Below are 23,418 nucleotides of genomic sequence, written 5' to 3' on the forward strand. Positions count from 1 at the left end.
CCAGTGAAACAAGAGTGCCACTGTCTTCTGCTGGAGCAGAGAGTTACCTCAGGCTATACTGAAAAAATGCTTTTTTTCTTATTTTTAGACCTGAATCAGCCCATGCCAGCAAATGTATTCTTGTGAATACAGATCTTACTTTGTTGTAATGCCCATGGGAAGGCGATAGTGTAACCTGTTTGGATGCAGCTGCAGACCACCTGTAGAGAAAGTCAAATTAGGGAGAGACCCCACTGTTCTTTGCATTAATGCTTTTTGTGTTTGGCCTGAATCCCCCTCCCTCCCCCTTCAATGTATCTTTCTCAACTGGGGAGATGGAGAGCACATTTTAAGACCTTCTGTCCATTTAAGGCATCTTGTGATTGAAAGAAGATTTGAAAGACTGTAAAATCTCCCCAGTCACCAATGAGCGATGGTGCGCAAGGAGCCTAAATACTTTCAGGATGATTTTCCTCCTGGTCTTGCAGGTTTGGGAGGTGTTGTCTTTGCGGAAAGGGCTTAAAGGGCACATTTTCTATCTCCCTCAAGTAATCTGCATGTTAGGGAAGTCTCCTAGCTTTGGAATGGAAAAGTGGCTGTCAAGAAGTAAAGTCCTAACTTGCCACACTTTTTTGTCCCATTGTTTCTAAATAAAAGATGGGCAAACAAAAGGAAATGGCTCAAGTCTAAATGCAGTGCCTGTATATCCTGAGTACCCACATATAAACAGCCACAACCCCACTGATCTTACTTAAAGACACTGAAAGTCTCTTTTTCTACAGATTTGTCTGTTTTCAGGACACAGGGATAGTTAAACATGTAAACAACTTGTTTGAGATTGTATATCCTTGGTATGAGAAGTAGTTTTAGTTAGTTTAGTTAGTTCTGCTGCTATCTCAGCTGTGACTGCCAACACTGCTGGTGTCTGTAACTTCTCAGCAAATTAAGCTTTTACTCATTTACCAGGTAGGATTTTGTTGCATAGCAATGCAATATTCTACCTTATGTCACATAAGAGCTGCCTGCAATGAAAATTTCATGTCATTTCTACTTTTCACCCCATTTCTTCACAGATGAATCCCACTGTTTTACTAATCGTTGACGTACTAGTTAACACAGGCAGAGCTTGTAGATGGAGGTAATGTCACCAAGCCTTGCCTCATTTTAAATTCCTTCCTCTCTCTGGTGATATCAATGTTCGCTGCAAAGACACTGATGATACTGAATTTAATTGGTATTTATGTGTAGGGTCATGTGTACTCTCAAAGAAGTTTCTGTGTAACTTTTCCCTAATTGAAATTAGATTGAAGTGTTGCTGTGTACACTGAGACTTAATGGTGACAACGTTGAGCCAGCTTCGGAGCTCAGATGCATGGCACGCATCCCAAGAAATCTGCTATGATGCTCCCACATACATCTATGCATATTTTTATGGTACAAGAGACATAAGGTGTGGAAAAGGAGCAGTCTCTTTAAGGGGGATGTGGCAACCCTATCTGCCAGTCATCTTGCCTCTGCTGTTCTATTCCTTTTACAGCCATTCTGCCTGGCTGGTATCTATAACATCTTTACATACGTGTTTAATGGCTGCACGGTGATTAAACCCCAGGGGAAAGGGAGAGGACATGGGATTAATGGGCTGGCAGCACTGGTGCTATGTGAAAATGCTTCTTGGCCTGATTCAGGGATGTATTTTTCACCACCTTATATTTTAAATAGCATATTATATGAGCAACCTGGTCTGCAAACCATTTTGGGACTCGGTCTGAGGCTCACAGCTGCTGTGCAATGTGAAGGGCCAGTGCTGATATAGGCTATAAGGAAATGTTGCCATTAAATCCTTGTTTTGCACCTTATTTTGACTCCAGACCAGTGCACCCTCTCCTCCCTAACGCTTGTGGAGAGTACAGAAAAGTGAATTCTCACTAGGGGTAGAAGTGTTTTGACTGGGAGTTTAATTTATAGCAGCTCATAGAATTGCAGTGTGTAATAAGCAATGTCCTTGAACATTTTTCATGTGCTTCTAAGTGACTCTTTAAAAAAAACATTGGTTTCCCTTGTAAAAATCATTAAACTTGTTAAGGAAGAAGCAGTAGTCTGGGTTGGTAGTCATTCCAGTGCTTTAAATACTAGTGGATAATTAGTGACATGAATAAATTAAATATATTCCAGGTATAAAGTTGAGGAAAATCACAAAATATTAGCAAAGCTCCAAAATCAAGCTACTTTTTGTCGCATGTTGTTTTAATGACTGTGGTTTATAAATGTGCATAATTCCAAAGAGATCACATGTTTCGCATAATAAAAATTACTGTGACATAAAATATATACTTTCTTAAAAAGTACTTGTAATATCAAAAGGACTGTGAAGTATTAGCCATTTAATACAAATTTATCTTTTCTTGCAGATGATTACATTTTCATTTTAATTGCTCACATTTTGGTTCTGATCTTAATGTTTTATAGTAGTGAAGACATGCCACAAAGAAAGAAAGAAAAAAAAAATATTTTATTTGTTAGTTAACAGTCTTCAGAAGTCCTAATTTGGCCAATGTGTTCTGCTGCAAAGTCTTGGAATGCTGTCTTGCAGTTTCAAAAGTGATCTTATTTGGCTTCCCAGAAACTATTATGCCTGGAGGATGCCATGAGAACAAGGGCTGCCTTGTTAACAAGTAGAAAACCCTCAAAAACAAGATAGGATCCTGATATAAATCATAATTTAGATGCACAGAGCTATGTTCACAACCACAGTAATGTAATTCATTTACATCTAGTTATTACTTATCTCCACCCGAACTCCGAAGTTCAGGAATGCAGCTGCCTTGTGCCTTGTGACTCGTGGGGGTTAGGGAAGAATGACATCACCAAATTTAAGCACATTACCACGCTGACATAGTGGCACCTTGTTTTCCCTTCCGCGGATAGAGCGGGGATTGTGTGCTACCCCCCATTCTCCCAAAGAATACCTTTTTTCCCCTTTCAAGCAGCTGCTATATGAAGGGTTGCAAATGTCACTTCAACTAATGATGAATGATGCTTGACCCTTGGACCTGTTACTATGAATTTTATGCAATGCTAAATTAATACGAAAGATCTCTGCTAGAAGACTTCAGCTATTATGCATGCGGCATAAATGATATGTTAAACAATCCAAATTTTTTTCTCATAACCATGGTAAAATGCAGAGCTGTTTCAACGTTTTTTGATGTGTATTTCCACTTCGGATTAGTATCTTTTCTTTCTAAAAATATTTTTGGTAAGCAAATCAGTTTGCGAAAAACATTGTCAAAAGGGCAACTGGCCCACATGTCTTTGTTGTTCACGTTTGAATATAATTAATTATGTAAAGCAATAGTTAGTGGGAGTTTAACAATTAGTAGAATCTGTCAAATAGTCACACGGAAATTACTAACTAATTGAACAATTGGTCTTTTATTGTTTCAGGAAGCAGGACAGAGTGTCATTCCTTTATCTCTTAAATTCGTTATTATGGCATATCACAATTTTCGAGCAATGTATCCTTCCTAACAGATTAATACATAAACAACCCGCCCAGAAATGCCACAGTGGGCAAAAGTGTTTGAAATAAAACCACCTGTTTTAATTAGTATTCAGATTCATGCTGTTAAAAAATGGTAATCCTCTTGCAGTTATATGACATTTTTAAAGCTTTGAATTTCCATCTGTATCTTATATTATGATGTTTCAGGATTGTCGTGAGTTAATTATGTTAACTTTGGAAACATTGCCTGCATTTAGAATGAAAAACTTCAGCTTGAATAGCCAGGAAAGCAGATGCTATCTTTCTTGTCAACTGCTTTGTTGTGTGATGCCTTGAAACTTTTTTATAAGATTCTGTCTCCAAAAGGAAGTATAAATCTCCATTTATTTGAAATGTTGCTCTAATCTAATCAATATTTTAATATATTTCTCACGGGAGGGACCTGAATGCGTCTCAAGGAACCAAAGACATGAAAATCTCTTATTTTATGTTGAAATCCTCTTGTTATTACAAGTCCATTCACAAGACTAATTTGTAGAACAAGAAAAAAAATCCATGTACTATAAAGTTCTAAAATTGTTTTGAAGCCTACCCTAGCCATCCTGTAATATATGCCTGTAAATTGAGGCGGGATGAGAGAAACTGGAAGCATTGCAATTAGGATACACATCCAGATAAACCCTGGGAAAGAGAAAGGGAGGCACAAACCAATGGGCAGCATGGCAAGTGTTCCACCACAGAGAAAATGAAAATGCAAGTGCAGATGTGCACGTGAGGTGGAGGGGGAGGAGTGAGGTGAACAAGGACCTGGTGGATGCAGGAGACGCCGCCGTCTCCTCCTTACACGTGAGGCTGTGAGGCTGTGTGGGAAAGGGAAAACGTCAAAACATCGTGACGTGAGTCACCCAAAATTCATCGCACCCCTTCCCTGCCAAGGAGGAACCACAGGCACTGCCAGGCATGTTCACGTGTGCCCCGGGGTGTTCACACCTCTCCTGAGGCTCAGTGGGAAAAGGTAGGGAATGGCACGTGGAATCGCACACGGCAGAGTGGGTGGAGATATTATTTTAAGGCTACACTGGCCTCAAAATTCCAACCTTTTGGTCAAAATGACCTGGGCAAAGCCTCAAATGTTTTTGTGTACACAGATCTGTATCCCAGTGGTCATGTGATTCCATGGATTTCATGAACACAGGCTCAATACCTGCAAAGCCATCCTGTTCCTCCAATGAAAGTTATTTTTGCTGCCACAAAAATGTTAATGTTTGTAAGCTGGCTCTGTAGAAAAGAAGCTGAAATGTGCAGGATAACCCACGCTTGGATCAGGAGAGGATCCACTGCTGTGACTTCAGAGTGGATGATGGAACCCTGAAGTTGATGAGTTTGTATGAAAAAAGTGCACTTACCCAGAACCTTCCACATTCAGGGTAACATGTGGTTCTCTAAACACATAAAAATATTTGAAAAATTCACATTATTATTAGCACTATTATTATCAAAGGACATTTCGTTAACATTTGAAAGTCCTTCAGTACACTTGAAGATATATTTGTTTTAGAAACTTATATAATCCCCTCCTGTTTAAAGTTTTGTTTTAAACACATACAATTATCATCTCATATGCCCTGATTCAGTAAGTACTTAGAAGCATTCCTATCTTTAACAGCATAGCTAGTCCCAGCTAATATCTAGGGAACGGAATTAGAGCTTCAGATATTAGCAAAAAGTAATGCAAATGTGAATTAAGCAACATGGTTTTGAAGTAAGTTGACTGAGGAGTTTTTATTCCTTAAACCGAACGCGAAAGTTTGACAAAAAATTAAAAAAAAAAAATCAAAGCGAGCATTACTGATATTAATAATTATTTTTAAAGTATATGAAGTTGAAAAATTTAGTCTGGCAACTTGAAGGAATTAGGCACTGAAATAACCTTCCAGTAAGGGTAGTGAAGAAAAATGCTAATGGCTTTGAGGCAAAGTTATCAGCAAAAATATAATATATAAGCAAATTTAGATATGTTCATGCATACATACATACACATATATATATATATATGTACAGACTCAAGAACATATAAAATAAGAATGGTGATTTTGTTGGGTTTTAGCATGTAAGTCACATTAATTAACAGAGTTGAAGTTACCTGCACTGTAAAACGTGACTATTTCCAAGCTAATATAATTTATAATTTAAATTTATATCAAATTTTATCAAATTTATATTCATACCTTCGCCTTTCCTGGTGTAACTTTCCATACAGCCAAACCTACATCTAACATGGTGCTTTGCTATGGAAAACTCTCAGTACCTCATGTCTTTCCATGAGGTGAAGTGATATTCTCTGTTCACTTAATACCTGATAACAAATTGTTGTCTTAGGTAACAATCTCCGCCAAATTTTCATGAACCAGGGGAGGTGAAGCCTGAATTATTCTTACTACCCAAATGCAGTCCTGAATCTCTCTTTTGGGTTTTTCAAGGCAACTCACTTTACTGCTGGTAGAAAAAAATAATTCCTAAAGGCAAGGTGCAAATATCACAGTGCTACTTTGAAAGTATTTAACTAAAGTGTCCTTTCTTTTTGAATAACTTGAATAAAGTGTTTAAATGACCTCTTCCTAACCAGAAGAGAATATAGAGAAGAAATTAAGCTTTATTGGTAAATTAAAGCCCAAATCCCATGGTTGATGAGAGATATGGTCCGTTTGAAATAGTTACAGTTTCAGACTTTCTTTTCTACAATCAGCGGGTGGAGACCAACATAATCCAATTAATTGTAATTCCCTTTTGTGGCACTGGTACAGTGGTGAATGATACAGTAAGTCCATTGAAGTCTTATCTTTGGTCAGATAATCCAAATGGATTCATATTATGAAACAGTCCTTTATAAAAGTTCTGATGAACAGAAGTGTTTTGACTTTAGCGAACCAAAAGATAAATTCTATACAAAATAAAATGTTTTGTCCTTGACATCTACAGGACTTGTGTGCACCTGATTTCATGTAAGAATGCTTCTTTCAGATGCTCTGCTTCAAAGACCCCAATCATTTAAAAAAAGAAAAAAAAAGGAAAAAAAAGTAAAATTTATTCTCTGGACATCCTAAAAAAAACCAAGGTGTGAGAACAGAGGTTTACATGTATAGGTAGCCTGTATTTTTGGAAATAGTCCCATCAAAATAAATAGGGTTGCAGATATGAGGAATATGTGAAAAGCATTTTGAAAATTGTTTAGATTTCTATTTTTCAAATAAAACACCAAACTAATATTTCGTTGATAATCCTTATAGCTGTAAACAAACCATATATGCTTGTTCATTTCTCGTATTGTAGGAGGACTAGGGGAATTGCTTAATTTTAGCTTGAGCTTTGATCTATTTACATTTGGAAGTAATTTACATAAAGGAAGTTATAATGATCTTTATTGTTTTGTTAATTATTTCCTTTGATTATTGAAACTCACTCACTGAGGCACAAGCTCATTGTTACTGGGGTCAGTCACAATAATATATTTGGCTGCATGCAACAAGTCAGGATTGGGTGGTATTCTTGTTTTTTGAATTGTTTTCATGCAGACCCTTTCAGTTTAACAATCACTGGAGACAGGACTGATTTAATGTATCACTCGTCTGATCCAGTGCTTCACATTTTGTATTTCTCCTTTCCTTTAAAGTTGTCCGTAGCAAGCCCACACTACAGCAGAGAGTTTTTGCTTGCAGCATGTTGAAATCTCATATTTACTAAAGGATACTGAGATGCCATTTGTGGAAGACAACACACTAGACAATATATTGAGGTCAGATCTTTGCAGACTCTCTCAAAAATATTCTTTTTCCCTTTTTTTTTTTTTTCCTCCTCTTCCTTAAAGTATCTGGTTGAAATTTAATACAAAGAATTTTTTACCCTTTGGGGTACATTACATATGAAATAATTTATGACCCATGAATCACAAGAAGGCAGTGAATTAGGTTTCAGATAAGTCTGCCAAATATTACAAAACATTGTGTACAGATTTTTGGACTATGAAAAGGCTTTTGACAAGAATGGAAATAGAAGCAGTGTTAGAAACAGCAAGACGGGGAAGAACAGAACAGCTATATGACAGAATCCTAAAGCACTCTGAGTTAGTAGCACAATTAAAAAGATATGAATATGAACATATTTTTGAAGTATGAAAATGGGACAGAGAGTCATTGTCCAATTCTTCTCTGTATTAGATCTTGAGAGCCTTCAATTTATTTAAAATGTAGATTTGCGGACACTGATGCACATAATTCTGATAAAAGATCTGACTGTAAATGGGGGAAAAAAAAAGATAAAACCACTAAAATTAGATTGCAGAGAAGCTTACTGGAGAGCAATTACACAATAAAAAAATGTTAATAACAGATTTGAAGTTGGAAGGCAGATATTTACCTTGATTAATGTATGTATAAACAAAACACGGCAAAGAGAGGAAGATCAATCAAGTCAAAAGCGGAATTCAGAATGGACTTTTCCGTTTGAACATAAAAAATGCATCCTGAAGAATAAGTTACTGGTCTAGGCAAGTATTTGATATTTTTGTTCTGTAGTCGTTAGTCCAGTTCAAAATAAAGAGGAAAGAATAAACAGAAAAAAGAAAGTAAAGTGTGCTTTAACTATGAGGAAGAAACTGAAGTTACTCTGCAATAAGTAAGCAGAGAGAATTAGAGGACAGAATCTCAGCACTGTAAGACAAATGTAATTTCCCCTCAGCACAGACATTTAATTTCTGTGAGTTGCAGAAAGTCTGCCAAGCCCCTTTCTGGTGTTTGGGCAGCCTTGCTGCTCTGTGGGAGGGTAAGAGCTCTTTGGGAATTCCTCTGTGCTCTTTTCTTGTCCCTTTTTATAAACCCTGGGCGGTACCTGACTATTCCTCTGGCCCCAAAAGAAGGACTGATCAGGCCCTGCAGGTCTCCATGCTGGGACTGTGTCTGTCTGCTCCTACTCTTTGTTTACAAGTCACCTCCAAGCGAGTCTGGCAGGAGTATGTTGATCTGTAAACAGGTGGTCTATTTATTCTTAGGGAGCTTTCAGCTGCATTTTGAGGGGAAACACTCTCTCTTTAAAATCGTTCCTTTTCCCGTGCGGAATAGTTGATTCAGCTAAATTTAATGAATTTTAAAAGTACTTGTAATTATAATCCCATCATAGTAATTATTGCTTCAGATCACGATGACAGAATATGCTAACTCAGAACTAATATCTGTCATTGAAGCTCATAGCAGGTATTGGCAGTGAGCAACACATGAGTATCTTGGTGATGATACCTGCTTCTGGCTGCCAAAAGTATTGTCCTTTCAGTACCATATTTTTATACTTCCAGTTTCAAACAGCAACTGAGAGCACAGAAATTTCCCTGGTGCTGTGGCATCGCTGGATGACCACTTTTCCAAACCTTTGAACTCCTCTGCATGCCTTCATCGTGTACCACCCCTGAACTCCTCAAGTGCACTGGATCTTTTTCACAGAAACAATGAGACAGCTCATCCCTCTCTTACTCTTTGGACTTGGTGGAATTATAGGAGGATGATTATGACCCTGTGTGCCCAAGTACAGAAACCTTTTATTTTTCTGGCATAGGCTGAGGTTTAAGTTTGCAGTATTTGGTTGTTCCAGCGTGCCCCTAGGTCAGAGAGCTGTCATTTTGGAGGACTAGAATAAGCAGCACTCTGGATGCACACGGAGATGTTCTACATTTTAGTTAAAGTTGCTCAGTAATTTGTGCTTGGACTTCATGGAAATGGGCACTCCAATAATAAACACATGTTCAGGCACTGTGACATCACAGCTTAAATTTTCTGTTGGAAGGGCATGCCAGGTTCCTTCAGCAGAGGAGAAGCACACAAGCTTTCTTTTGCTGATGGTATCCTTGATAATTCATCAGTGCTAGCATTGGATGGATACAGACAAGGCTGTTTAGAAATCCATTGCAGACAAAATGTACTGATTTGCTTAGCTGATATTTTCCTTGATTTGTTTAAACACTCTTGGAGGTGAAGGGCCCTGCATTGAGTTCAGGCAGGACAACGGGTCTCCCAAACCTAGCAAGGGAGAGAGGAAGAACTCACAAAAATCTGCCTGAATGAGGAAATTATTGCTTCACAAGAGTTGAGGCTTTTGTTGCGCTATTTCATAGATGTTCCAGGGGGTTTATGCACTTTGGAGGGTGTATATAGACTGCAATGTCAGGGCAGGATTTACCTCAGGGAGTGAAGCTCAGCATCTTGTGCTGCTTCACCAGGGAATTCAGCTCCTTGCCATAGAGTGAGAAACAATCTTCACCACCTCACAGCATCCCATTGCTGGACAGATATCTGGACATCTCTGTGCTCGATTGCTGCTCTAAACTGAGTGTTTGAAAGAAGCAGTTTGCCCCAGGAATGCTGCTGTGTCTGTGCACTGGTGATCAGAAAGGCTGTGGCTTGGAAAGTGCAGGTACAGCATTGGAACAGACACACCTTTTGGTGTACAAATTCATGTTTGTGCTGTCAGTCATGAGAGCAAAGGGATTTTGTGATGAAGAATTGTACTGGTGCATGTGGAGAAATTCTGCTTGTGTCTATTCTTTCCTTTCTTTCCTGTTGAAGACCATGTATGATCAAAAAAGTATTTATGATGAATATAACTATTAAAAAAGAAAAAAAGCCAAAAGAGGTGTCTTCAAATTTCACACAAGTTCCTTCAAGAAAAAAAGCACAATGACACTGGTCAGTTGGTCCTTTCCTGGTGTTTGCATGAGGAATTTTCTTTTCCTCTTTCAACCACAGGACTCTGTTTTGGATCCCACAGTAGTAAAATGCCTGTTGGGATAAGTGAGTCCAAAACATTTCCCAGGATTTAAGCCAACTGGGAATTCTTTGTGCAGCTCTTCTGCAATGATTTTGTTGTGAGGGAGATTGTAAGGATTATTTAAATGTGCCATGGAGGACTTTCTCCAGGGGAGATCTCCCTCAGCTTATACACTGGTCACTGGGATAAAAACGCAGTGCTCTGAGCTTTCCCACACTGGAGTTGAGGGGTCGACATATCCAAATGCCAAATTTTCATCCCAGTGCTGCTGTGTGCAGCCACCAGCAGGGAAAAGATGGAAAAGGCAGCAACACCAGCAAACGGATCACAGTATGAGACCCAAAAACACCCCGCTTCACCAAAGACTTTAGAAAGTTTTTTGAGGTCACAACCTCCGCAGCAGACCAGGCGTTGCCAGCTGGGTTTGCAGGTCTTGCTCCCCACATGATTTGGGGTCATCCATGAGCTGTAGGAATGTGGAATGCTCAAAGGGGGCAAAAACTTCTGAAGGTGGTTCTCTGGCACATGATGGCAGCATGGGCAAGAGACAATTTAGAGCTGGGAAAATACAAGCTATGAATTATCTGAAAAGACAAGTGAAGGAGCAGGGCTCTCAAATGACTGCATTCTGCTCCTAGAGATTAGTCTACATACCAGGCAGGGTATGTGGTTAGAGGAACCACATCCATTTTCTTTCAAAACTCTGCTCTCTACAGCTTTGGTTGATTTTCATATTTTTATTTTTTCTCCCCCTGTCTTTAGCCGATCTTTCCATAGATTACCTTCTTCCTTTCTGAACCTCAGAATGGCACCCTTAAACCAAAGCTGATCTTCTGTTTGGTTCTGCTGCAGACATTACAAGTGCCATTAAAAATCTGAATTGTTGAAAAAGCTGAATAATAACACAGTAAAGCACGTGTTCCCTTCACAAATGTATTGTATATCGATTTTTTTAAACTAATAACCTTGACAAGTGCCCACACTATTTTTTCCCCTTAATGTGGTCTTTAGATTTTCAGCCTGAGTATTAGCATAAATTTTATGGGATTTTCTGGGCATATTTGTGTCTGTATCTAAGATATATGATATCAACTGGCAGTGATGGTTGAACTAATCAAATACTACTGACAAGTTAAAGCAAATTTTTAGGACTGTGAGATTTTGAGCATCTTCCCAGATACAGTATCTCCTGACTGAAAGCAGTCCTTGACTGTCAAGTTTAAATACCAGATTTTGGACTTAATCTTTATATAAGCAAAACACCCCAATAAGAAATATGTCTGAGTAAAGCCAAAAAGCCAGGTCCTCCCCTTAAACCCAGCCTGAAATGTGTGTGTGTGTGTTTATGGCCCTTTTGCCATGGCATGTGAGAGATTCCAACCAGTGGGAACCAAAGGAGAGTCTTACACTGAATGGACTTCTATTTTCTTTTTTTTTTTTTCTTTTTTTTTCTTTCTTTTTTTTTTTTTTTTTTTTTTTTTTGACTTGGCATTTGTTCCTTCTAGCAAACATTTTTAAAAACTCTCTTATTGCTAGAGGGAAAATTGACACCCTTTGCTTTCACGATGATACATTCCTAACACGTTTCCTTGAAGAGCTGGAAATGGTGCAAAAATCTGGTAAGATAAGTCTCTATAAAGCCTTAGAAGTCAAGCATTCCACTTTAGACATTTAAGACAAATGCATGGCAAAAACAAGTTGTGTTTCTTTTTTTTTTTTTAAGGTTTCTACTTAAAGTTCTGTGCCAAAGCTACAGTACTTATACATTTTCTAAATGTGTTTTAAGCAATAAGTTGTACAACATTTTTAGAACATGTGTTAAGCTATTTCTCTAAGAATGAAGCTCTTAACAAAACATAAGCACTCTGCATGAGATCTTAGCAGCAAAGTGCTTAAAAGATAAAGTAAGAATTGGTACCATGGGAAGAACACCAGCTGTAGAGCACACAGGTCCATTATGAGAAGTATGGTAGTGGGTAGGGAGAAAATGATTTAATCAGGAGTAAAACCAATTTTATTATAAGGGCACGCAGGGGGTGTGGCACCATAGTGAGAGGGACATTTCAAAATATCTGACAGATTTCAACAATGTGAAAACCCACCCTGTTCTTTAAAGTGACAGTAAACCCCATCAGGTCCCTCTTTTTGATGCTATTGTTAACAGTTGACTGTTTAAAGCTGGCCTGCTAAGATGCTGTCGATCTAGTTCAATAGTGTGTGGCAAAATAAAAGGCTAATTGTTGAAATACGATCAATCAAATATGATCTCAGAGTCTAAAGAAGATCCCCTCTGGTAACTCATTTGAGATCAAATCATTACTTTTATGATTGAGGTAATTGAATGGGAAAAAAAGAAAGAAAGGGGGGAAAAAAAAAAGAGAGGCTTGAAACCAAAGAAGCAAGCAAGACATCTAAATGAAATGCACAAGTCTGCCTTTGTTCCAGCTTTGTCTCACATTACTCCAAGTTAAGGAACTGGGTCCATTCTTTATTTGTATGTACCTCCTGAATCTAGAAATTTTGAAAGCATTTAATAACATTTATTAAATAAAAGTTGAAAGACGACTCCATTTTGAATAAGATTTTCTGCCCAAAAGTAGAGAAAACCGTTACAGTGTGGGGATCCAGTGTTGTGGGTGTCCATGTGTCTCCAAGGATTTTACCATTTTGTTTAGCAACAGTTCAGTGAAGAGGCTGCTCTTGAAGCCTGCTGAACTGCTACACATGAAATTTCAGTGACATTTAGTAAAACATTTCAGGACTATGTTGCTTCAAATTAAATTTGTTCAGCAGTTTTCATGGTCGGCCCCCGATCTGCATTCAGACTGAAATTTTCTAAAAGAGAAAATCATAGCACATGGGGAGAAAAAAAGCAAACTCCATTTTTGGAGTAACAGAACTTGGAGAAAGTGTGTGTCATTTTGTGTCATTTTAATTTGGACTAATAAGGATTTGCTCTTTTCTTGAGTTTTAAATGGATTATGATCTCACTGTTTATTATGTTCTAACAGTATCACTCTCCTAGAATTAAAAGGAAAAAAAACCCACAAAAACAAACTCAAAGAAAAATAGAATAATCACCCAATCTTGTTTTATTTTTTATTAGAAACTCTATTTTAGCATTTAGTTTCTTTTATATTTAAATTCCTTAGCTCAGTCAAGCTTCAAAAGAAAACATTTTTTTTTTGTTTGCAAAACCGTTTTGGAGGCACTTGTGGTTTGTCTTTAGTGTGTTATCATTTTTGACAGCTTTGCATAGCCTAGGTAGGCCAACAGGGGTCTGTCTAATATTGTTGCTGGGCAAATCTTCCTCCCAGAGATGAAAACCAAACAAAATATTTTTGAAGCAGTAAGAAGGAATTAATATCCTTTCTCTCACAGTTCTCTATTCCTTGCTGACATTACATTCAGGCAAAAAAAAAAAAAAAAAAAAAAAAAAAAAAAAAAAAAAAAAAAGGAGAAAAGCGTTCCCCATTATTCCCTTGTACATAGCAAGGCTAACACATGTAAAGCAATAACTCATTTTCTATTGCCATGTTTAGCATATGTCTCCTGTTGGCTCAGCAAGGCCTTTAGGCCGGTCCCTTGAGCCGTCCATCGTTGGCAACTCTTAGCCCCTCGGCCTCAAAACCAAATAGCTTTGAATCATGTTGAGCTGTGATGCTAATTTTCATACTGATGCATTATGGGAATAAATGTATCTGACATACTGTGTCAATGGTACTGTCTCTTTGTGTCTCTTGTTTGTTTTTTTTTTTTTTTGTTAGCTGCATTCCTACAGATGGTATTCCATTGAAAATGTTCTCTTCCTACAAAAAAAAAAAAAAAAGGAAAAAAAAAAAAAAAAAACATGCACAGCACCAAACCTCTAGGTGCAGAAGGCTGTTAACGGTTGCTGATGATAGTAGGCAAACATTAACATAATAATTAGTGTCTTGTAATTGTTTCATTAAAACCAGTTGTTCCATTTCTCCTCGTGTTTTCCCAGAAGAGAAGCTGAATTTGGACGACAGCCAGTGGGAGGACATCCACGTTGTCACCGGAGCACTCAAGATGTTTTTCAGAGAGCTGCCTGAGCCGCTGTTCCCATACTGCTTCTTTGAACAGTTTGTGGAGGCAATAAGTAAGTACATCACATACAGTAGCAGCTAGTGAAATAGCCTGGTACATAAAAATAATAGTAATAAACTTAAAAATAGAAAAGCAGGGGCATCTCAAATCTGACTTACCTTCCATTATCCATGATCCTGTCTTTATATTGTTTTTTGAGGCTGCCTTTTATGTCTTACAGTGTTTAGGTATTTAACTGGAGAGAAGGGGAAAAAAAAATTGAATTATTGATCTATAAATTTTGTCTCTGCAATTTGACTGTTGTGCCTAAAATGGTTTAGGAAAGGAATTAAAATGTGTATGTATTCAAAATATGCTAGGCTGATAATCCATATATCCTCAAACACAAGAAAGAGACTAATAATTGTGAATCACATTAGAAGGGGCTGTCTTTATGTTAATCAAAATGAAATGTGTGTGTTTTGTTCCACAAGGTTGCAGACTCTTGCCTTGCAGTGATCACAAAAAGAATGCTAAAACATTCATGTTCTCATTTTCATATCTACCTTTTGCTTGATTATTATTTTTTGTCTAAAGTTGGCAGGCAGCAAAAGTATTTTCAAAGTCCCAGGCATTTATTCCGTTCCACGTCTCTGTGGTTTATGTGCTGCAAACCCTCCCTGTATTTAATATATGCAGGTGCATTTTGTAAAACTGTATCGGCTTGGAAAAACTTGACAAAAAACCCCAGTGATTTGGGGGTTTGCTCCTGTTGGAAAGGGAGGGGAGGGAGAGGGATAGCTTAAAGGGAAAAAGCCAAGTAGGAGATTAATTAAAGATCCAATGGAGAAAATCTCTAGGAAAAAAAAAAAAAACAAACCAACAAAGTACTCAGAGGTCTGATTTCTGAGTGATGGGCACACATATTTGCCATTGCTGTTAATGAGGGCTGGGCGTGCACATGCGCAGCTGCCGGGGAATACGAAACCCTTAATGTACAGCTCACTTTGATTTTATATTCATAAGAGTCTTTAGTTCAACTAAAGCTTTTCAAGACCCGGCATCAGATATAATGAGGTTAAATACATCTCACAAGATCCTTCCCTGCTCAGTTATTTGGAAGTGCAGTGCAGTTAAACGTGCAACATAAAGAATTGCATTACCTGAAATTTATTCCTGGCAGCTCACTTTCTTCTCCTTCCAAAGGAAATCAGGTGGGGAACATCATCTCTCAAGTTTAAGTTCCTGTTGCACAGCATCTGTAGTGCTAAGAGGGAAAAACAATAAAGAATTTCTTGTTGTTCAGCTTCTGTGATGCCTTGGGATAAGATGCCGATTGAAGCACCAGCACCTGAACATGTCCTTCAGGTGGTTTTCCATCCATCTGCTGTGCCCTTGTGGAAAGGAGGAGATGAGGTGTCTGCTCATGGGACACAGCCTGGCAGGTCATACACACCTTCTATGCAGCTAATTCTGCAGTCCAGTATTTAATATTGAGGAAGAACTTCTTTGCATAAAGGATGGCAGAGCACTGGAACAGCTGCTCAAGGAGTCAATGGAGTTTCCCTGATCTGGAAACTCCAGACTTCCCTTCCAACCCCAACTATCCTGTAATTCTGTGATCTATCTTCTGCCATTATAATTCACCATCATACTGTTCTTTTGGGGCTTAACATACCCATCCTCCTCTTTATCCCTGTTTTTATTGTCCATTGGGACGTGTTCTGGCTGTGCAAACACTATTGTACTCTGAAGAAAGATATCAGGACACTGTGATCTCACTCCGGTTGTCTTCTGCCCTAATCCTCTTTAGTGTCCAAGTCAGGGTGATTTGACATCTTTTGGCGGCCCAATGGGGACATTTTTGATAGTGAAAGCACCAGGTAACCGGCTGTAGACTTGTGAATTAAGTTTGAAAACATGTCGGGAAGAGAATGTCTGCTAAAGCATTAATATTCATGAGTGAGAAATTAATGTCCCTTTCTGCTATTTGAACTATTATTAATTCTTATTATGATTTTGAGAGCCATTATACACATTGATAGGCTAATGAACAGTCATTTATAGAGGGATTTTAAGACAGTTTGTTCCAAGGAAGGAAACGCTAGCACTCTAAGACGTGCTCCGCACTATTTCAAACCCCTAATTCTTGTTGCTTGCTTTACTGCACATCAGGGTGATTTCTACCTAACCCAACTGTCTAAAGTAAGCTACGACTTCCAATCAATCTTCTCTTTATTTAGCCTTTACTGCCATAGGATCTACAAATCCGTATTCTTACCAACTCTACTTAAAGAACCTCTATAAACAACAATTAGGTGTTTTCAGTGGTTTTGGAGCTCTTCTGTATGTTAATAGTCCTGTGGCAAAGTAAAAAGATCCTTTTTCTTCAGTATCATTTCCATTGCAGATAATTTTTTGGGCTAATTAATTTGCCTGGTCAGTACTGAGCTGCTAGAAAATTTCCTCTCTTCTCCAGTTTGTTGTGAAAAAGAGACTGTAGTATCTGTTCTTCAAAAAATTAGAATTATTAGCATGTGGTGATGGGTGTGCACTACAGGTAGAATAATGCCAGAAGGAAAAAAAAAACTTGATTTCCAGATTGCCAGGCAGATGATATCCCTGGTCCAGCAAATGAAGACTCCTTAGTCAGAGCTTTGCACTGGTTAAGTAAGATTAAGGGATCTAAAAACCTACATGTAGTAGTCAGTGACAAGTTCCCAATAACATTTATGGGATTTTAGTCCTTTAGCTGGAGGTTTCAAGAGGAATTAGAACTCAAGAGGTGTGGTGCACTCCTTATTCTGATAATATTGTAGAGACTATGTGGAAAAACTTCCATAACAAACTTGGCATAAATTTTCCTGGATGCTGCTGCCATTTTAATTATGTGCATGGGAACAAAACTTTACAGTATTGTGTATTATGCAAAGCACTTGCTCTCTACCTTCAATTTCCCCTATAAATAACATTAGATATGGCCATGATGTTAGAACAATTTAGATGTGATCCGCATACCAGAAGTTAATTCAGGGTGTTTCAGAATCTCAGAATTCTGCTTTCCAGGCTGAAGTTGGATAATAACTGTCCATAGAGCTGATGTCAGAGAACTTATAAATGATAAATGGAAGGTCACAAGACCTCTGGCCCAATACTAATTTTGTTTCCTAGGATCTGGAAAGTAGGGTGTTTTGGTTTTGTTGCGTGTTGTTTGTTTGTTTGTTTGTTTGTTTGTTTTATCCAGCGACTTTGTCTGGTAATACTGCAAGTAATTTTATGTTATTTTGGATAAAATATGCACTTCTAAAGTGTCCCCAAATGCTGCTATGAAGTCAGGTTCAGCCACACTTAAATTACTCAGTACCACAAATAGTTCTATTGATTTTCTGGAAGATCAACAGACGTAGTTCAACAGATTGTCTGGAAGTAAAATGTGCTTCATGTGAGTAAGGTAGTAGAAGTGCCAATAACTGAAACATTTAATCACCTTATTTACAGAATTAATCCTTCATAGCCATTTAAACTTTTGCCAGGATTTCAGCCACTGAAATCTACCCCTAAAGTCTGTTTAGAAATGTTAACAGGTAAATGTGTTAGCTGATTCTAAATCTTTATTTTGGTTGAACTGGTTTTCTTGAAATGTCTCAGGCAAAGGCACGGAGAAAAAGAAATTTCTACTACAGTCTCGGTGCAGTGAGGGCTGATATCCACAGCACAGGAAATATTTGAATATCCCCTAGTCCTTCCAGATCTTTTCAGCTGGAGCAAGCTGTATAGACTGTGCATCTGAACAGACAGTGCATCTGTCCAACTGCACTTACCAAAAAACCTCACTGATATTCCACAAAGGAAAATTCCACCCAGTTCCCAAAGCTGCAACATCTGTCTCTTGTTTGGGAGGCTTGGGTTCAGGTCTTTGATTTTCTCTGCAACAGGTTGGAAAGATTACTACACTGGAAAGATTTTTTCAATGAGGTCTAGTGATTATGCCTTCATTTCAGTTCCTTATCTCTAATATGAATTTAATAGGCGCCACATAAGCACTGTAGATAAATAGGAGATTTATTGTTTAAAATGCACACACAGAGGCAGATGTGTGTGCATTTATATTTATATATATATATATATATATATACACTATAAATAGAAATCCTTCTGCCAGAATTACAATTCTCCTGCAGACAGTTTTCTAAATGAACGTAGCTGTTACTGCAGTGGGTTTCCCACTTGAGACAGATGAACAGAAGAATGAGATTAATTTAAAAAAACCCATAGTGTTGAAAATCTGACTTGCAGGTTTTCAAGTGAAATCCCCAGCCTGATACATCTCAGGTCTCAGTGTGGTGAACAGAAAATGTAGAGTCCACATCCATCACCAGATCCCTGGCGAAAGGACCTGTTCCTGAAGGGAGACTACAAGAAAGATGGAAGAGAGACTTTTTACAAGAGCCTTTTTACAGGACACTGGGGAATGGATCCAAACTGAGAGTAGGTTTATCTTAGATATTAGGGAGAAATTCTTCCCTGTGAGGCCCTGGCACAGGTTGCCAGAAAATCTCTGGATGTCCCATCCCTAGAGGTGTCCAAGGCCAGGATGGACAGGGCTTGGAGCAACCTGGGATAGTGGAAAGTGTTGCTGCCCATGGCAGGGGGTGGAACAGGGTGATCTTTAAGGTCCCTCCCAACCCAAATCACTCCAGGATTCTGTGGTTTGTAGGGCTCCAGATCCAGTCAGCATACGTGGCTTCAGTCCTGGCAGTCCCCCCAAGGATCAAGCCCCACAGACACTTAGACAAAGCAGTCCTTCATCTCTGGAGCTCAGGATTTTCAGCCCTGACAGGAAAGGAAGCATTTCTTCTCATGGGGAAAAGCAGAGCCATAGGGACCTAAAGATCCTCAAAGGTCACAATTGCAGTACCTAATTAGCCTATGCACCTTCAGGGATAGATGGCAGCTGAATAAAGTTTTTCAGAATTTAAGTGCCTAGACACCACCTAAGGTCCACATTAGATACTCATTTAATTTTTATTTTTCAAGATCTGGATTTTTTTTTCTTTGATTGCTCTGATAGACCATTAACACTTTTTTCAAATGATTTCACACATATCCTTTCGATATATCAATTAAGGTCTCCTGGTGCATGCTAAGCAGAATTCTCAATGTCATTCCCATCAATCCTACAATGTTATGTGTTACCCTACTATACGGGAACTGAAGATGGTTATTTAGCATCTTACACATGATAGAGTTTTGTAACTTTTTTTTGGTTAGCAAAAGTTACTGGATAATAATTTTTTTTTACAATTTTGCTGGTCTGTGACACTGGTCTTTACTGGTCTGGTCTGACAAAATCTCCAATGGCAACACAGAAAATCAATAAATTCTTCTTTCATGGGAATCATAGACTTGTTTTAACCCTCAACAGCTACCAGTGCTCTCCATGCTGGTCAGTTGTCTTCATCTCCAACATTTCTGACACCAGTAAAAAGGTTTTCTCTGAGTTTTGGCTCTTGTTCTGCTTCACTAAGAGCCCCCAAGAACCCACTGCCTGTGTGGCTCAGGACAGCATATTGCAGAAACTCACATCTATCTGGGCAATGATTGCTCTTTGGGCTTCAACAGACCAGAGCAAATTTTGCACTGAATAATGTAACTTTTGAGGAATTTGCACAGAAGCTGTCTGCACCAAAATCAGGCAAAACTTAAAAACAAAAACAAAAACCTGTGTCAGGAGGCAATAAACAAGTCATGGATACATAATCATGACCAAAGAGCTGAGCTGCATTGGTTGAAAATATAATGTAGGAAGGACCTGCTCTGAACTACTATGCAGTGTTATGAAAATAGTAGCTGGGAAACAGAAAGGAAGTAAATAGATTCATTTATTCTGACAGTCATAACATCCTTGTATCATCTTGGTGGAAAGTTACAAAAGATGTCTAAAGAGATTTTCAAAAGACATCTAAAGAAACCTCACTCGAGGCTTACAAAGAACAAGGCTCAAGGCCAACTTGTCTTGGAAAGACAAGTCAGCATATTGCACTGTAAGAAATCCATGACAGTCTCTTAACATCATCACGTAATAGGTTCCTGAGAAACCAAATCTTATCAGTCTCTGGCATTATGCAAATTTCTGTCATAATCTCAATCTGTGGGCTTCGAGTCCTAATCAAACTGCCTTCAGATTCACAGTTGGCGAGCCTCCTATTGAAATCGTTTCTCTATCCTCCATTTACTTGTCCAAGGAAGTTTTGGGGCTTGGCATGGCATCAGAAAGCCTCAATTTCATGTGAACATGGTGATTTATAAACAAATCTAAGGTTACCACAATATATTTCACATGATACATCATAATTAATACACTTTCTTGGCCAGTTTTAAATATCAAAAGACAGTAGAGATCCATAAACTAATGTGAACAGAAAAAAAACCCCAACTGTGTAGAAACAAGAAGTAATCAAAAGTTAAGGTGCATGTTTTTAAAAAAAATCTTAAAAAAAAAGAGAATAATTTTATGAGTAACATAATCTCAGGGATACCCAACCATGCAAATGTATGAATATGTGTGTGGTATATACATTGTCCCAAACACAATAAAAGTAATACCAGCTCATACAGAGAGTGCTACTGGGTATTTTCAGTGGGGTTTTAATAGCATTAAATCCATTTTTGAAATATCCTTGAATCCTTATCTGGAAAGTTGTGTGAATATTTGATTCAAGAATCAGTAAATGATATTGGCAGAGAAAGAAAAAGCCTTCACATTTCAGAAGTGATGTTAAGATGATGCAGGAGATAGAGAGACTACCAGGGAAGGTTTCTAATCTGTGGGTGTTAACAATATACAGATTAAAAGTGTATATGACCATCAGTGAGTGAAACAAGTAAGCAAAAGAAAGTATAAGTAAAAAATACTTAAATATATTTGAGCTTTAACGTTCCCAACATTATGGATATCCTATTCTAACACATTCTCTACTTAAATTCAAGCCAGTAATAAAGGACATCTCCAGTGAAGATTTAAATGGAGGCTGTTGTATTTGCAATAGCAGCAAACTGGTAACCAAAGAGGTTCACTCCAGGCTTTTGTTCCCAGGAGGTGTCAAGGAACAATATGTCCTGGTAACCTCCCAGTTCTTTCTCAATGACCTTTTCTTCGCAGTTTCGAACTGTTTCTGCTCAAAAGCATTTTTAAATAGATCTTTTCAGGTCTGGAAGCAACTCATTTAGGAAAAAAAAAAATTGGAGGTCATGTCTTTGAATAGATTTTTTTTCTTTTGAGGTGTAAAGTAGTCTAACTTAAGAAACTAAGAAACATTAAGAAATAAGGGAAAGAAATTAATAGGCAAGACATTTCTTTTTTTTTTTTAATTGGGAAGTTTTAATTAAGATGTTGTAAGACTAATGAAAACAGAATCTACTCATGAAAATTTACCATCTCTGCAAGGCTTTTCCCTGTGAGGGATGCTCAGGTAACACCTGTCCATAGGCATCCTAGATTGATTTGGGGTTTTATTTTCCCAAAAATAATCCTCTGTGTTTAAAACAAGATAAATTGTGATATTTACTAATTCCTTTCTTTGGATTGCACACAATTCTGCTAAAAAAGAACACTTCATGAAACTCCTAAATCTGCACTGAAGCAACATTTTTAACAGGATTTTCCATTCTGTAAACTTTACCTAAAACAACATTCTGGTGATCCCATCAAATGAAAGAAAATTTAAATTTTATTTAATGAAAAAAATGTACCTTTTGAGAAAAAGATGAGAGCCTGCAGAACCTCACTTAAAGGGCTACACCAGTGATGAAAATTGCCTTAATATTACAAGGGCGGAAAAACAGTTTAATTTGCTTTTATAAATATGGTGGAGCCTTTCCAATTATCATCAAAGGAAATGAGAAAGTTTTAAAAGAATCTGTACTTGGATTTTTCTATCATGCAAAATTTTGTGTAGGAGGGACATATTCTCCCCCAGCTTAGTCTTTTTTGTTATTACAATTATAATTTTTTTAGCATAGCAGAAATTTTATTGCGGATGCCTGGCCTGTCTCTTAACTCATGCTAATTATATTCATAATTAAATGTTAAACAAGAATTGACTAGGCCAACTGGCTTGCACAGGTGTTTGTGATATGAATGGTTTAATGCTCCCACAATAAATTATTGGATACAAATCTGCAGTAATCTACATAGAGAGAACCCTTTTCAAGAACTTTGATGTACATGGTAGGTCCAGCACCGTGCTTTGAAGCTAGGGCTTGCAAGCAGCACTGAACAGGAGAGCTTTTTATCTAAACTCTGACTTGTCCTTGATTGCATGAGCACTAACATGGCTAAAAGTCTTTTTGGGGGGTGTGGGGTGTGGTTTTTTAGTTTGTTTGTTGGGTTTTTTGTTGTTTCTTTTGGTGGTTGTTCTTTTTTTTTGTGTTGTTTTGTTTTGGTTTTTTTCTGGGTTCTTATCTGCCACAGGATGCTGGTCCTCAGAGCATTAATATTTATGGGAAGGTGGAGTAGTCACTGGATGCTTGGTGGAAATGTCATCTGCCTCACTTCAACTTGTAAAGCAGTAATTTATATCTATAACTGATGACCGGATTAATCACAGAGGCTCCAGAAACTCTCTGTTAGCTCTACACCCATTGCTGGTTCTCAAAGGGTGGAATCAAACACTTGCAAATGGACAAAGAATGGGGTTCCAGTTTGTAGTATCCACAAACTGGATACTTCCATTTAATTTGGGGACATAAAAAATAGTGTATTAGTCTAATTTAAATTTCATCTGTGGTTAAGAGACTCTTCTTGCAGGGACAAAGAACTGGCATAACTGCCCAGGGCAGTGATGGACTCCCCATCCCTGACAGGATTTAAAAGTGGTGTAGATGTGGCACTTGGGGACATGGGTTAGTGCTGGACTTGGCACTACTGGGGAAATGATTGGACTGGATGATCTTAAAAGTCTTTTCCACCTAAATGATCCTGTAATTCTATGGAAGAAAGGCAGAAGGAAAAAGAAGGCCAATTTATGAGTCTTTATCTGGGTTAACACACGGGAAACCCATGGAGAAAATCAAGC

At 38.0% G+C, this 23,418-nt stretch overlaps 1 protein-coding gene across 3 annotated transcripts in view; it reads left to right on the forward strand.

Moving 5' to 3' along the window:
* Positions 1–23,418, forward strand: part of ARHGAP15 (Rho GTPase activating protein 15) — a 324,791-nt gene that overhangs the window by 249,879 nt on the left and 51,494 nt on the right. For all 3 annotated transcript variants that reach the window (XM_066190404.1, XM_066190406.1, XM_066190405.1), the window contains one exon: positions 14,280–14,414. In XM_066190404.1, the coding sequence (XP_066046501.1) occupies positions 14,280–14,414 (135 nt within the window). The remainder of the gene's footprint in view (positions 1–14,279; positions 14,415–23,418) is intronic.

The sequence above is a fragment of the Chamaea fasciata genome, unplaced genomic scaffold (assembly GCF_029207755.1).
Source record: "Chamaea fasciata isolate MVZ Bird 193981 ecotype frontalis unplaced genomic scaffold, bChaFas1.0.hap1 SCAF_8, whole genome shotgun sequence".
Taxonomy (NCBI): domain Eukaryota; kingdom Metazoa; phylum Chordata; class Aves; order Passeriformes; family Sylviidae; genus Chamaea; species Chamaea fasciata.